The sequence below is a fragment of the Bombina bombina genome, chromosome 3 (assembly GCF_027579735.1).
Source record: "Bombina bombina isolate aBomBom1 chromosome 3, aBomBom1.pri, whole genome shotgun sequence".
Taxonomy (NCBI): domain Eukaryota; kingdom Metazoa; phylum Chordata; class Amphibia; order Anura; family Bombinatoridae; genus Bombina; species Bombina bombina.
The window spans coordinates 217243859-217261401 of record NC_069501.1 but is presented as its reverse complement, the minus strand read 5'-3'; the positions used below and the strand labels follow the sequence as shown (position 1 = coordinate 217261401).

General features: G+C 39.3%; 1 protein-coding gene across 3 annotated transcripts in view; it reads left to right on the top strand.

The window, feature by feature from the left end:
- The window catches only part of SSH2 (slingshot protein phosphatase 2), a 479353-nt gene that overhangs the window by 406727 nt on the left and 55083 nt on the right, over window positions 1-17543 (top strand). For all 3 annotated transcript variants that reach the window (XM_053706138.1, XM_053706137.1, XM_053706139.1), the window contains one exon: window positions 1099-1163. In XM_053706138.1, the coding sequence (XP_053562113.1) occupies window positions 1099-1163 (65 nt within the window). The remainder of the gene's footprint in view (window positions 1-1098; window positions 1164-17543) is intronic.

Below are 17543 nucleotides of genomic sequence, written 5' to 3'. Positions count from 1 at the left end.
AGATAGATAATGCCTTTACTACCCATTCCCGAGCTTTTCACAAAATAACATATACTTTATAACCTTTAAGCCTCTAAATGTATGTCTGTTTCTAAATCACTAAAGACAGCCCCTTGATCACATGTTTTGTATTAGCTTTTCACAACAGGGGAGTGCTAGTTCATGTAAGCCATATAGATAACATTGAGCTCACATCCATGGATTCTATCAACACAGCACTAATTGGCTTAAATGAAAATCAATAGATAGTCATGTGGTCAGGGGGCTGTTAGAAGATGCTTAGATACAAGGTTATCACAGAGGTAAAAAGTATATTAATATAACCAGTGCTACAGAATTTGGTGGCGCTATACAAATAAATGATAATAATATAACCAACAATAAAATGTTTTGTGTTGACTGTCCCTTTAAACCACCTTAAAGGGCCATTAAACCCAAACATTTTCTTTCACAATTCAGATAGAGAATACAATTTTAAACAATATTACAATTTACTTCTATTATCTAATTTGCTGCAATCTTTGTATATACTTTGTTAAAGAAATAGCAGTGCACATTGGTGAGCCAATCACATGAGGCATCTATGTGCAGCCACCAATCAGAATCTACTGAGCCTATCTAGATATGCTTTTCAGGAAAGAATATCAAGAGAATGAAGCACATTAGATAATAGAAGTAAATTAGAAAGTTGTTTAAAATGGTATTCTCTATCTGAATCATGAAATAAAAAATGTGGGTTTAATGTCCCTTTAAGGGAATTCAAGAGTACAGGCTACCCCAGTCTGCACATGTGCAAACAGAATTTGTGCTATATCCGAATATTAGTTTGTGATTGGTTAGCAAGGGTTCTTTTGTTTGTTGTTTTGCTCTAGGGGACAGGGAAATCGGTGAAAATAATAAACAAAATATATTCATTTGGCAAAATAAAGCTGCAGTTTTTATTGCAAAATTTTTCATATACATGAAGGTTTATAATTCTGCAGTTTACAATTTGTGTTTAGTGTCCCTTTACATTTGCTGGACACACAACAGGAGCTTTATGGCTGCTATCACAGCACATAAGTGTAAATGTTTACGTGTTCGCTCTTCTCTTTTTAGGAGACCTCCAACAACACCTGCAGGCTATGTTTACACTCCTTCGTCCTGAGGACAACATCAGGCTGGTAAGTCTGATCTCTATCTGCATTTTTCCTTTTTTTTTTTTTTAATTCTCAGCAATGAAGCATATACACATTGGCCTTAATGAATTAACTGAAAATATTTGCTAAACGGTACTTCTCGTTATCCTTCAAAACTACCACTGGTCAGGAAAATTTTCAGTGCAGTTCATAAACCAATTATCAGTTTGTTTGTTTTTTACGTTCTTTAACCCTTTCGTGACTGGGTTCCAATGTAGACAAATTGAAATCACGTGATCGTGCAAACGATCGGAAGATTTCAATGATGGGATCGGGTCTGGGGGGCGACCCTATGACGCTAGGAACGCCCTCCAGACCGCAATCAAATCCTGCAAGCGCAGTAGGCTTCAGGACAGCCGCTGGCTATGACGTTGTATTTGTCATAACGGCTTTAAAGCCCAGCGCAGTTGTGACGGAATACAACGGCATAACATCGGTAAAAGGTTAAAAGATGATTATTTTTTAAAGTGATGCAGCATAATTGTATAAAGCTGACAACAAAATATTACCTGAACATCTCTGTGTAAATAAAGATGATATTTTACCTCAACAATTCTTCAGCTCACCAGAGTAAGTGCTCTGTGAACAGTTATCTTTCAGCTACTGTCCAGCTGCAAGTTGAAAAAAAAAAACAGCCAATCAGCATCAGCCGTGCTGAGGTCATGCATTACTTTACTGTGATCTCATGAGATTTCACAGATTCGTGCAAGATTTCATAGTAAACCCCCTTAAACTGAATAGGGAAATAACATGACTGTTCCTGCACATGTCAGATGCAGGCTCCCTTGCAAGTCCTGGGACTAGCACCCTGATTGGCTGTTTAAAGTCCCTTTACCATGGGACATGGCTGAGGAAAGTTTGAGGTAAAATTATCTTCTTTCCTTCCATAAGGCGGGAGAGTCCACAACTTCATTCCTTACTGTTGGGAAATACAACACCTGGTCACCAGGAGGAGGCGAAGACACCCCAGCCAAAGGCTTAAATATCCCTTACACTTCTATCCCCCAGTCATTTTTTGCCTTTCGTCACTATAGGAGGTGGCCGTGAAGTGTCAGACGACAGCCTCCTGAGAGGATAACGGCTCATTCCACTAGAGCAGTGGCTTCCTCCTGGGCTTTTACGAACTAAGCCTCTATGGATCAGATTTGTAAGGCGGCTACCTGGTCCTCCTTACACATTGTTTCTACATTTTACAAGTTTGATGTGTTTGCTTCGGCTGAAGCAGCTTTCAGGGAGTAAAGTTTTGCAGGCTGTGGTGTTCCCAGAATAGGGTCCGCCTCTTTTTTGTTCCCTCCCGTTATTCCTTCAGTGTCCTCTGGAGCTTGGGTATAGTTTTCCCAACAGTAAGGAATAAAGTCGTGGACTCTTCCTGCCTTATGGAAGGAAAACATTTATGCTTACCAGATAAATTCCTTTCCTTCCTGGCAGGGAGATTCCACGACCCTGCCCGTAATTTATTTTTGTTGGGCGGCTCCTTTTTTATATTATTTCTTCTGGCACATTTTATACCCTTATGTTTCTCCTACTTTTTCTTGTTCCCTCGGCCGAATGACTGGGGGATAGGGGAAGTGGGAGGGATATTTAAGCCTTTGGCTGGGGTGTCTTTGCCTCCTCCTGGTGGCCAGGTGTTGTATTTCCCAACAGTAAGGAATGAAGTTGTGGACTCTCCCTGCCAGGAAGAAAAGGAATTTATCTGGTAAGCATAAATTATGTTGTATTTTTTTTGTTTTTTTTTGTTAATTTTTTATTGAGGTATGAAAAAAATTCAGTTTGCTCATTTAAGCATACAGAATACACGTGTCAAAAAGTTGGGAAAACATGAACATCTTCAGATACATAACTACAGCAATCACTAAGCTGCCAAATTACAGAAATAAACCAATCATCAATTATTTGGAGAGCAAACCCATAAACCACCCTCTTTTTCGCCCTCACCAACCACATAGGCCACTTTTGGACCCCAGTTATCTCAACTCTTATCCGAGGGTTTTTAGGAGACACAGGTCGCTTTTGGACCTGTACATTCACTATGTATAGGTAACAAGTATAAAAGTTATTAAACTGTAAAACTCACTATATGTAGGTAAATAAGAATTCTCATGTTCTACCTTCTAGGCTTAATAAGGCCTATCTTGGATAGGATATAGATATAGGAGGTTTATTTGAATGATAGGACCACTCTTGGACCCTTGATTTCAATATGTAAACAACAACATAGGTAAATACTCAGAAACCATTTCCATAGTAAACATAAATTATAAAAAATGTATATAATAAATAACTGTACAATAGTGAAAGCTATGATAAATATGCCCCATAGCCTGCATTTTCTAATTAAAAAGGTATTTGTTGACTGGACTTTTATAATTGGGGTGGTTATAGAGCAAACAATGTGGGGAGAGGTGCAAAACATTGACCACAAAGCTAAAATATCACAGGTGCAGGGGGTACCACCTATTACTTCCTTTAATATTTTTAAAACAACCTCTCTCCCTCCATTACCCATCTCCTTGCTTTGTACAGAGCATGTGATTTGTAGAATATGTACTACTTTGCAAATTCAAGGTTTCCGTGAGCTTTGAAGTTTGCAGGTGCTTACAGTAAAGAATGCATAACAACCCTTTTTTGTTGTTGCAAACTTTAATTGGAAGTGACAAATTATTAAGGCTCATGCAATGTGATTTACAGACAGATTCCCAAAACAGGAAATACACACATGAAATATGACAACAGAAGATGTCTAATAAGTCCGTCTGTAAACAAATGATTTCAGACAAAAATCAACCTGTCCCATCATTGCTTTTATTTCTTTTTAAGTTCTATCATTCTTTGATGCTGTTAGTGTGTTCCATATAAAATCATACACAGCTTTTCTCTGCACCTTACACAGTATCAACATTCGGCGTTCTTTTTTGCAAACATTTATTTTATTACCATTTTTATTTATTTTTTTTGCATAAAAGGTGCAACTGTTCTCACAGTTTTGTGTGCTCAGCTGCCAGAACATGTGCTTCCCTCAACGTGATAAACAATTGCTTTATGACTAACGAACACTGATAAACAAGAGGCAGAGTAGTAATTACCCATTGATTTTAGTGATCTACCCATATGTGTGTTATAAATGTTAAAGTTCAACCTCAACGTTTTACCTCATGATCTGAAATTAGTTGTAAAATTTAAGGACTGCTAAATTGTCGAAGAGAAAGAAACATTTAGAAATCCGTACACTGCTATATGATGTTCACTTTAGTGCCAATAAAGCTTACAGTACTTTTGGTGCCTGGGTTAAAGATATTAGACTTTGAGTTGCCTTTTCTTGTTCATATGTAACTTTGGGAATAATATGCAATAAACTATAAGTGGCATTGCGTCTTCTACACTATAATTTATTATACATATGTACAGTTCCCAACTGGTTGGATGTAATTCTAAACTATTTGGCAATTTGGGGTTATTGAAACTATAGACTGATTGGAAGATGAAATGTTAGCTTATTTAATCATACAATTTAAGTCATATTTGAAGTCTAGTTTTAAAAAACAAAAGCACCAAAAAACAGTCTTGATTAAGCTTTGGATGATGTAACATGTATGGTTTGTTTATATGTGTAATACTTATGTAAGGATTTGATTTTACTCTGGAAAAGTCTAGTCATTTTTCAGTTCCCAGAAGAACAGCGTTCAGTATTTAGATATCAAGGATAAAATGTATATGTTACACCATAGCTAAGCAAAGAGTTGATTGACCTAATCCAACAAAATCACAATGGTATTTCACAGTTCTCACATGTCCTAGTTCTTAAAAATAAATGCATGAAGACCTTGCTTTTTTAACTTGGAAAGCAAAGAATACATCATCCTGGTTAAAGCAAACATGGAGTACATTGCATTAAAGGGAATGTGCCCTATTTTCATGTAACTTAGCTTTGAAAATTTAGCATTTTCTATTTCTTTGAACGTTAAATGCACCCTGCTGATTTCTAAAGGCAAACCCTGCTACATATAATTCCCTAATTGGCTCTAACTGATAATAACTGCAAAACAATATGTTTTGTACTGACATTATGACTCTGGTTAGCTTAGTTGTTTGCAGACCTAAAGCACATATTGGCTCCTCCAAATAAGGCAAATGGTGGCTGTAGTTTAACTACAGAAAAACATTTGCACTAAAAAGGATGTTAATTTGTTTTAAAAATGTTTAGACTTGACTGATATTTTATTCTATAGCAACGCAGCAGAAATCTTTTGTAATTACAAGATGTTTACTGTCCCTTTAAGTAACGTAGTAAACATCTAGATTTACTTTTGGAACCATCAATAGACAAAAAAAACACACATTTTCAGTATCCCCAGATTTATAGGAGTGAACTGTAATAAAGTTGTAGCCAATCTTCAATATGACAAACTCAAACAAGGGATTAATGTTGCCATACGCCAAGTAGTTATTATTTAGGTTAGTCACTAGGTAGCTGCCTGTGGGCTCCGCTTGTCAGGTAATTCAAATGGAATAAGAGTAGCAGTGGCAAATGGTGCGTAGCTGTCTGTACCTACTTGTGTCAGAGGTAACCTGGCCCATGTCCCAGTGATGTCTTGTGCATTTAATCACTTGAGGGGGTATAAGGATTGGGTTCCTTTGTCTGCTTAGCTCAGTGCCGGGCTGTGAGCTGCGTGTACTCACTGTTAACATTGTGGTGTATAACCTAAAGTTCCTGACTGAAATAAAGGTACCTACCATGGATTCAAGACTTAATTTCTTCTATGCAAAATTCAGTTAGGCTCTGTTAGCTGTTGATAGGTTAGATCGGAATGTTATCTAATACAATACTGAGAGATTAACATGAAGTAAAGCCATTCTCAACTGCTGTAACTGCTGTGGGTGTGGTGTTTGCCATTTTAGTGGCCACTTATTGCATCTAAATATTGCCCTCCATTCCTGCTGTACCTCTGTTTATAGCCATAACAATCATTCTTTCAAGCATTTGTCAAACAAATGCATCTTTACTTGGTTAAGTCATCATACTGAGATCAGTGACTACATTGTGCGATTTCCTTAAAATGTTTTAATTTTTACAAATGAAAAGGCACTTTGTTGTCAGTACTAAAAGTCTTTTGTTTGCATTTGAATTTTAGTCATGCATTCTCTATATAGAATGTTCTGCATAACTGTATCAGTCTCTTTTTTATCAGCACTGATATGACAAAGGCACTGTTAGAGACAAGCTGCTACTGGCTGAGGTCACATTTACTTCACTGCTCTACTGATACCATATACTGTGCTGCAGTCTAACTCTAGGGAACATAAACTTCTCTCTTGTCTGCTCTGGTGACCTGATGACCTACTCACCCTGAGTATTCTGATGACTGTATGTAATCTTTAACATGATCGTTTTTATTATCCAGCGCTGTTCTTTGTCATGTAACATGTCTAAGCTATGCATTTGCTGATCAATTTGGCAATTTCACATGTAAAAAGAATATCATATTGACTCACCCTGATCCAAGCAGAATTATTTATTTCTAGCTGCATATATTTTAATTTGCAAGCACACATTTGATTGTAGACAATTGTATGTTAAAAGGATTCTCTAAAGCCGAAAGTATAGCTATAAAACATTAGAGAATGCCACTTTTGCATTACTTATTGTAGCTAAATATCGCCTAGATTTAGAGTTTTGTCGGTAAAAAGCCGCGTAGCTAGCGCTGCTTTTTTTTGCCAACGCACCCTTCCAACAACACTGGTATTTAGAGTTGTCTGAGGGGCTGCGTTAGGCTCAAAAAAGGGTGCGTTTAGCCTAACTTAGCTCCACTTCAACCCTCAATACCAGCGTTGCTTACGGTAGCGGTAAGCTGGCAAAACGTGCTCGTGCACGATATCCCCATATGTTTTTTTTTCAGCCCAAAATGCCCCATTGTTTCCTAACACCTGCAAAAAAGCAGTGTTCAGCTCCTAACGCAGCCCCATTGTTTCCTATGGGGAAACACTTTCTAAAGTCTGAACCTAACACCCTAACATGAACCCCGAGTCTAAACACCCCTAACCTTACACTTATTAACCTCTAATCTGCCGCCCCTGCTATCGCTGACACCTGCATTATACTATTAACCTCTAATCTGCCGCTCCATACACTGCCGCAACCTACATTATACTTATGAACCCCTAATCTGCTGCTCCTAACATCGCCGACACATATATTATATTTATTACCCCCTAATCTGCCCCCCACGTCGCCGCTACCTTACCTACACTTATTAACCCCTAATCTGCCGACCGGACCTTGCCGCCACAATAATTAACTTATTAACCCCTAAACCGCCGCACTCCCGCCTAACAAACACTATAATACATTTGATTAACCCCTAATCTGCCCTCCCTAACATCGCCGCCACCTACCTACAATTATTAACCCCTAATCTCCCGCCCGCACCGTCGCCGCTACTATAATAAATTTATTAACCCCTAAACCTAACTCTAACCCTAACACCCCCTAACATAAATATAATTTAAATTAAACTAAATAATATTCCTAAAATTAACTAAATTAATCCTATTTAAAACTAAATACCTATCAAATAAACCCTAATATAGCTACAATATAACTAATAATTACATTGTAGCTATTTTAGGATTTGTATTTATTTTACAGGCCACTTTGTATTTATTTTAACTAGATACAATAGCTATTAAATAGTTAATAACTATTTAATAGCTACCTAGTTAAAATAAATACATTACCTGTAAAATAAATCCTAATCTAAGTTACAAATACACCTAACACTACACTATCATTAAATTAATTAAATAAATTACATACAATTAGCTAAAATAAAATACAATTAAATAAACTATACTATAATACAAAAACAAACACTAAATTACAAAAAATAAAAAAGAATTACAAGCAGTTTAAACTAATTACACCTAATATAAGCCCCCTAATAAAATAAAAAGCCCCCCAAAATAAAAAATTCCCTACCCTATTCTAAAATAAAAAAGTAATCAGCTCTTTTACCAGCCCTTAAAAGGGCTTTTTTGCGGGGCCTTGCCCCAAAGTAATCAGCTCTTTTACCTGAAAAGGACACCTGAGCAGGACATATCCAATGATTGACGGGTATGTGCCACTTGTGATTGGCTCCCCTGTCATGTTTTCATGGTTGCTAAAAGGCTTGCATCTCCCTAGCGGAACTTTACTTATTTGTTTTGATTTTTTTGCAGAGTTTAACACATAATAAGTTAGGATAAGTAATGCAAAAAAAAATAGATGCTTAGAACTTGACATTTTTTTTTATTAATATGTCCCTTTAAATCACAATTGGCATTAAGTCATCAGTAATTTAAAAATATCCAGAGCAGAATTTAACACATTGCTTGGCTTTATGCAAATATTAAATGAAACGCTAAACAGAATGGATTTTATTCTGCTTTAGCTTTATAGCTGGAGAAAGCCAGAATGCAGGCTGATATTATCTATTAAAGCAGCAGATTTTATGGTAGTAGCTTTTTCTTAATGGAACTCATAATTATTTGCTTATTCAAATGCAAATTTCTATTTCTGTAATTAATTTTTCCTCAGAACTACCAAACCTAAAAATGAGTCTTCAGCAGAGAGAAATGAAATGTGCTCTATAGGAGTCCAGGGTAGGAATTTGGTATAATCTATGCAGCACTGTTGTTAAGACTGGTATAATTGCACACCAAATGTCAGATTCTCTTTAGGGTTTTTATAGAGCTTTATTTAGGTCATAATGTAGATTGTATTCTAAAAATATATCAAATTGTTTTCTGCTGTGGTAGTCATCGAGCAAGGTGTTGTCTTCTATAATCGGCACTTACAATCCTACAACTCTCCTAACTGCCAGGCCAATACTGGAAGTTGGCATTTTGTGCTGAGAGCCGTGATGGCAATGGAAATAAGCCACTTAAATTGCCTTCTTTTTAAAACAAACGGTGACTTGTGTTCATTTGTGCGCTGCCTTCCGTGACATCTTTGTTCACCTAATATAGGGCTTTGCACAGTTCTCTAGTAATTTACAAGCCAGGAGTTTACACTTTGCATGTGTATAAGTAGCTGCAAATCTCAAAATCAGAAAATGGTTTCTTAGTTACATCTATGGGTCAAGACATTACAAGGCCAACTACTTGGGTCCCTAACTAGTTTGAGGACACTTTAACTGCATACAGAACTCTCCTGGTGCTTCCAGCAAGGTCGTCATCTAACATTACTCGGTTAAATATAAGATAACGCTTGCTGTAATTATGTAATATGTGTACTGTCTTGTAATGGTGTCTTAGTGAAGCAGTCTCTGGTTGTCTAACTTGTGTGACAGGATCAGCATTGCTCTTAATTACGCTTTGCAGAATTGGTTTTAGGTTTTAATTAGATTCTTTTAATCTGGCTGCTTTCTCTAGAGTCTTGCTTACTTCTCTACAAGAATGTTTGCAGTAGATATCTGGGGGAAGGCTTGTAACTATATTTAGAGATCCATAGAAGAAAGAGTCCTGTGCAAATCTGTGGGGGGTTTTTGTTTTATTTTTTTAACTTAAATGTAGCCTGACAAATTCATCAGAAATACCATAAAATAATTCTCACAATATGACTGCAGCATTCAAAAAATGCCTAAAAATCTAAATGTTTGAGGCACAGCTTTTTTGTGTGTGTAAGGGATATTTAAAGGGCCATAATACCCAAATGTTTAAACACTTGAAAGTGATGCAACATAGCTGTAAAAAGCTGACTAGAAAATATCACCTGAACATCTCTATGTAAAATAGAAAGATATTTTACCTCAAAAGTTCCTCAGTAGCCACATCCCATTGTAAAGGATTTCTAAGCAGCATTTTAGTGTCTGTCCTAGGACAGCTTAGGGGATGAGCCTCGTGAACTCTCATATTATTTCACCAATCAGGTAAAGGAAGCTTACTATGAAATCTCATGAGAGTTAAATCAAATCTCATGAGATCACAGTAAAAGAGTTCATGACCTCAGCACTGCTGATGCTGATTGGCTGCTGTTCATTTCTTCATTTATTTATTTTTACCTGCAGCTGGGAGCAGCGGAGTATAACTTTTTACACAGAACTTACTCTGCTGAGCTGAGGAGATTGTGAGGTAAAATATCTTCCTTTTTTACATAGTGATGCTCAGGTGATATTTTCCTGTCGGCTTTTTACAGTTATACTGCATCAGTTTCAAGTGATTTAGCATATGAGTATTATGTCCCTTTAAGTTATATGTATAGTGCATGGCAGCAATTAAAGGGACACGAATCCCAAAATGTTTCTTTCATGATTTAGGTAGAACATACAATTTTAATCAACTTTCCAGTTTACCTCTTATCAAATTTGTTTCATTCTCTTGGTATCATTTGCTGAAGGAGTAGCAATGTACTACTAGTTAAAAACTGAACACATGGAGGAGCCAATGACAATCGGTATATATATATATATATATATATGCAGCCACCAATCAGCAGCTAGGACCTAGGTTCTTTGCTGCTCATGAGCTTACCTAGATAAACCTTTTAGCAAAGGATAACGAGATGGAAGCAAATTAAATAACAGAAGTGAATTGGAAAGTTGTTTAAAATGGTATGCTCTGTCTAAATCATGAATGTCTAATTATGACTTTACTGTCCATTTTAAGTGTTCTGTTGCAAAATATCTGCACGCAGACAGTGTTTAAAAACATTTAAATCCATCATTTAGTTGGGAATTGCAGGGATGAGGTTCTGAATCGTGCAGGATGCACTTTAGCCTAACTGTGGGCTGTGGGGAATACTGCTTTTTAGAGGTGAATTACAAGAAAAGTAGACACGATCAGTAATGAAAGCACATTACAACCGTTTTCTCTTGTAAGGTGTATCCAGTCCACGGATCATCCATTACTTGTGGGATATTCTCCTTCCCAACAGGAAGCTGCAAGAGGATCACCCACAGCAGAGCTGTCTATATAGCTCCTCCTCTAACTGCCACTACCAGTCATTCTCTTGCAGCTCTCGACAAGAAAGGAAGTAGCTAGAGAGATGTGGTGTTTTTATTTAGTTTATCTTCAATCAAAAGTTTGTTATTTTCAAATGGTACCGGAGTTGTACTATTTTAGCCTCAGGCAGAAAGTTGAAGAAGAATCTGCCTGTGGTTTTTGATGATCTTAGCAGGTTGTAACTAAGATCCATTGCTGTTCTCACACGTAACTGAAGAGAGAGGTAACTTCAGCTGGGGGCATGGCGTGCAGGGTCTCCTGCTATGAGGTATGTGCAGTTTACATTTTTCTAGAGAAATGAATATGCTAGAAAATGCTGTTAATACCGGATTTATTTAAGGTAAGCCTGATTACAGTGATTTAATAACGACTAGTATCATGCTTGCTGTAAAAGGTAATATTCTTATTGCTTTCTCACATTACTGAAAAATAAAACGTTTGCTGGAAGTGTTTAAACGTTTTTTTATACATATTGGGGATAAAACTTTATTGGGGCCCAGTTTTTTCCACATGGCTGGCTATATTTTGCCTAGGGATAGTTTTGTTAGGCCCTCTCACTGTGAATACAGGTTGGGAGGGGCCTATTTTCGCGCCTAAATGCGCATTAGATTTTGCAGCTTGAGACATCCAGTTTCCCTGAAGAAGTCCCCTGAACACTTAGGACCTCTCTAAAGGGTTTTCGTGCCTTTAAAAGTCGTTATATGGGCAGGTAGGGCCACAGCAGAGCTGTGGCAGTTTGTTGTGACTGTTGAAAAACGTTTATCGTTTTTTTTTATCCGGTTTTGAAACTAAGGGGTTAATCATCCATTTGCAAGTGGGTGCAATGCTCTGTTAGTCTATTATACACACTGTAAAAATTTCGTAAGATTTACTGCTTTTTATCACTGTTTTTAAATTTCTGACAAAATTTGTTTCTCTTAAAGGCACAGTACCGTTTTTATTTTTTGCTTGTTTACATTTATCAAAGTGTTTTCCAAGCTTGCTGGTCTCATTGCTAGTCTGTTTAAACATGTCTGACATAGCGGAAACTCCTTGTTCATTATGTTTAGAAGCCATTGTGGAACCCCCTCTTAGAATGTGTACCAAATCTACTGATTTTACTTTTAAGTTATAAAGATCATATTCTGTCTTTAAAAGATTTATCACCAGAGGAAACTGACAAGGGGGAAGTTATGCCGACTAACTCGCCCCACGTGTCAGAACCTTTGACTCCCGCTCAAGGGACTCCCGCTCAAGAGGCGCCAAGTACATCTAGCGCGCCCATGGCGTTTACTTTACAAGACATGGCGGCAGTTATGGATCATACCCTTACAGCGGTATTGTCCAAACTACCAGGGTTACAAGGAAAGCGAGACAGCTCTGGGGCTAGAAAAAATACAGAGCACTCTGACGCTTTAGTAGCTATGTCTGATATCCCCTCACAATATGCCGAAGCTGAGGCAGGAGAGCTTCTTTCTGAGGGTGATTTTTTTGATGATGAAGATGCTTCAACCTGATTCTGATATGTCAACATTTAAATTTAAGCTTGAACACCTCCGCGTGTTGCTCAGGGAGGTTTTAGCTACTCTGGATGACTGTGACACCATTATAGTGCCAGAGAAATTGTGTAGATTGGATAAATACTATGCAGTGCCTGTTTACACTGATGTTTTTCCAATACCTAAAAGGTTTTCAGAAATTATTACTAAGGAATGGGATAGACCAGGTGTACCGTTTTCTCCCCCTCCTATTTTTAAGAAAATGTTTCCAATAGATGCCGCTACACGGGACTTATGGCAAACGGTCCCTAAGGTGGAGGGAGCAGTTTCTACCCTAGCTAAGCATACAACTATCCCCGTCGAGGACAGTTGTGCTTTCCTAGATCCAATGGATAAAAAGTTAGAGGGTTACCTTAAGAAAATGTTTATTCAACAAGGTTTTATTCTCCAGCCTCTTGCATGCATTGCCCCAGTCACTGCTGCTGCGGCCTTCTGGTTTGAGTCTCTGGAAGAGGCCTTACAGGTAGAAACTCCATTGGATGATATACTTGACAAGCTTAAAGCGCTTAAGCTAGCCAATTCATTTGTTTCTGACGCCGTTGTTCATTTAACTAAACTAACGGCTAAGAACTCAGGTTTTGCTATTCAGGCGCGTAGGGCGCTATAGCTTAAATACTGGTCAGCTGACGTTACTTCAAAGTCTAAGCTTCTCAACATTCCCTTCAAGGGGCAGACCCTATTCGGGCCTGGACTGAAGGAGATCATTTCTGATATTACTGGAGGAAAATGTCATACCCTTCCTCAGGATAGGTCTAACAAATTAAGGACCAAACAAACTAATTTTCGTGCCTTTCGAAACTTTAGGACGAGCGCGGCACCATCTTCCTCTAATACAAAACAAGAGGGAAATTTTTCCCAGTCCAAGCCGGTCTGGAGACCTAACCAGGCTTGGAACAAAGGTAAACAGGCCAAGAAGCCTGCTGCTGCCTCTAAGACAGCATGAAAGATTGGCCCCCAATCTGGTAACGGATCTAGTAGGGGGCAGACTTTCTCTCTTCGCCCAGGCTTGGGCAAGAGACGTCCAGGGTCCCTGGGCGTTGGAAATTGTGTCCCAGGGATATCTTCTGGACTTCAAAGCTTCTTCCCCAAAAGGAAGATTTCACCTTTCACAATTATCTGCAGACCAGATAAAGAGAGAGGCATTCTTACATTGTGTTCAAGACCTCCTAGTTATGGGAGTGATCCACCCAGTTCCAAAGGAGGAACAGGGGCAAGGATTCTATTCAAATCTATTTGTGGTTCCCAAGAAAGAGGGAACCTTCAGACCAATCTTAGATCTCAAGATCCTAAACAAATTTCTCAGGGTCCCATCTTTCAAGATGGAGACTATTCGAACCATCCTACCTATGATCCAGGAGGGTCAATACATGACTACAGTGGACTTAAAGGATGCTTATCTTCACATTCCGATACACAAAGATTATCATCGGTTTCTCAGGTTCGCCTTCCTAGACAGGCATTACCAGTTTGTGGCTCTTCCCTTTGGGTTAGCTACGGCACCAAGAATCTTTACAAAGGTTCTGGGGTCACTTCTGGCGGTCCTAAGGCCGCGGGGTATTGCAGTAGTCCCTTACTTAGACGACATTCTGATACAGGCGTCAAATTTCCAAATTGCCAAGTCCCATATGGACATTGTTCTGGCATTCCTGAGGTCTCATGGGTGGAAAGTGAATGAAAAGAAGAGTTCTCTATCCCCTCTCACAAGAGTTTCCTTCCTGGGAACTCTGATAGATTCTGTAGAAATGAGGATTTACCTGACAGAGGACAGGTTGTCAAAACTTCTAAATTCCTGCCGTGTTCTTTATTCTACTTCTCGCCCTTCGGTGGCTCAGTGTATGGAAGTAATCGGCTTAATGGTAGCGGCAATGGACATAGTTCCGTTTGCCCGCCTACATCTCAGACCGCTGCAACTCTGCATGCTCAGTCAGTGGAATGGGGATTACACAGATTTGTCCCCTCTACTAAATCTGGATCAAGAGACCAGAGATTCTCTTCTCTGGTGGCTATCTCGAGTCCATCTGTCCAAAGGTATGACCTTCCGCAGGCCAGATTGGACAATAGTAACAACAGATGCCAGCCTTCTGGGCTGGGGGGCAGTCTGGAACTCTCTGAAGGCTCAGGGGTCATGGACTCAGGAGGAGGCTATCCTTCCGATAAACATTCTGGAACTAAGAGCGATATTCAATGCTCTTCAGATTTGGCCTCAGCTAGCGGCAGTGAGGTTCATCAGATTTCAGTCGGACAACATCACGACTGTAGCTTACATCAACCATCAAGGGGGAACAAGGAGTTCCCTAGGGATGTTGGAGGTTTCAAAGATAATTCGTTGGGCAGAGATTCACTCTTGCCACCTATCAGCTATCCATATCCCAGGAGTCGACAACTGGGAGGCGGATTTTCTAAGTCGACAGACTTTTCATCCGGGGAGTGGGAGCTCCATCCGGAGGTGTTTGCACAGTTGATTCAACGTGGGGGCAAACCAGAACTGGATCTCATGGCGTCTCGCCAGAGCGCCAAGCTTCCTTGTTACGGATCCAGGTCCAGGGATCCCAAGGCAGCGCTGATAGATGCTCTAGCAGCGCCTTGGTCCTTCAACCTGGCTTATGTGTTTCCACCGTTTCCTCTGCTCCCTCGTCTGATTGCCAAGGTCAAGCAGGAGAGAGCATCAGTGATTTTGATAGCACCTGCGTGGCCACGCAGGACTTGGTATGCAGATCTGGTGGACATGTCATCCTTTCCACCATGGACTCTGCTTCTGAGACAGAACCTTCTACTTCAGGGTCCTTTCAACCATCCAAATCTAATTTCGCTGCGGCTGACTGCTTGGAGATTGAACGCTTGATTTTATCAAAGCGTGGTTTCTCTGAGTCGGTCATTGATACCTTAATACAGGTATGAAAGCCTGTCACCAGGAAAATCTATCATAAGATATGGTGTAAATATCTTCATTGGTGTGAATCCAAGGGTTACTCATGGAGTAAGGTCAGGATTCCTAGGATATTATCTTTTCTCCAAGATGGATTGGAGAAGGGTTTGTCAGCAAATTCCTTAAAGGGACAGATTTCTGCTCTGTCTATTCTTTTGCACAAACGTCTGGCTGAAGTTCAAGACGTGCAGGCGTTTTGTCAGGCTTTAGTCAGAATTAAGCCTGTGTTTAAACCTGTTGCTCCGCCTTGGAGTTTAAATTTAGTTCTTAAGGTTCTCTAAGGGGTTCCGTTTGAACCTTTGCATTCCATAGATATTAAGCTCTTATCTTGAAAAGTTTTGTTTTTAGTAGCTATCTCCTCGGCTCGAAGAGTTTCGGAGTTATCTGCTTTACAATGTGATTCTCCTTATCTCATTTTTCATTCCGATAAGGTAGTGTTACGTACCAAACCTGGTTTTCTACCTAAGGTGGTATCTAATAAAAATATCAATCAGGAGATTGTTGTACCGTCACTGTGTCCTAATCCTTCTTCAAAGAAGGAACGTCTTTTACACAATCTTGACGTGGTTCGTGCTTTAAAGTTTTATTTACAATCTACTAAAGATTTTCGTCAAACATCTGCATTGTTTGTTGTCTACTCTGGACAGAGGAGAGGCCAAAATGCTTCGGCAACTTCTCTTTCTTTTTGGCTAAGGAGTATAATATGCTTAGCTTATGAGACTGCTGGCCAGCAGCCTCCTGAAAGGATTACAGCTCATTCTACTAGAGCGGTAGCTTCCACATGGGCTTTTAAGAATGAGGCTTCTGTTGAACAGATTTGTAAGGCGGCGACTTGGTCTTCGCTTCATACTTTTTCAAAATTCTATAAATTTGATACTTTTGCTTCTTCGGAGGCTATTTTTGGGAGAAAGGTTTTTCAGGCAGTGGTGCCTTCCGTTTAAGCACCTGCCTTGTCCCTCTCTTCATCTGTGTCTTATAGCTTTGGTATTGGTATCCCACAAGTAATGGATGATCCGTGGACTGGATACACCTTTACAAGAGAAAACTAAATTTATGCTTACCTGATAAATTTATTTCTCTTGTGGTGTATCCAGTCCACGGCCCGCCCTATCTTTTTAAGGCAGGTGTGTTTTATTTTTAAACTACAGTCACCACTGCACCCTATGGTCTCCTTTCTCTTGCTTGTCTTCGGTCGAATGACTGGTAGTGGCAGTTAGAGGAGGAGCTATATAGACAACTCTGCTGTGGGTGATCCTCTTGCAGCTTCCTTTTGGGAAGGAGAATATCCCACAAGTAATGGATGATCCGTGGACTGGATACACCACTAGAGAAATAAATTTATCAGGTAAGCATAAATTTTGTTTTTTGTTTTTTTTTATTGTGTGTAATTTTTAAACATTTTATAGGGGATAAGTTAATTTAGGTGATTTTTCTTGCCATAGGTTTGACGCGGAAGCATTTTATTGCTTCTTTCTTTTGTGTTTTCCTTGTACTTTTGTGTCACTTCCCTTTGGCCCAAGCCCATATGATTTTACCAGTGGCTGGCTTTGATAATTCTTCTCACCGGCGTTTTGTTCCTACTCACTTCCCTTTATGTTCCTCTTGCAAGTGATGCAAGGCAGCTTCTTGGAATCACAAGCCGGCACCGTACGGTTTCCTGAGGACTTGGCAGCGTAATGATTCCTTGTGTTCTTGCAGTGTCAGCCCTGCCTGGGCACACTCTAGCTGAGGCAGAACTAAGCCAGCTGATGTCTTGCACTGAATATAGGAACACAATAGACTGTAATGCCTGTGGTGTCCCCAGTGGCGCTGCAGATGTACTTTGATATGGCACACTGGGCAGGAAGCTGTGATTTCCTGAGGTGAGCACACATCCGACGGTTGTCTGTCTTGTATATAAAAGCATCGGCAATTTTTACATCTGTA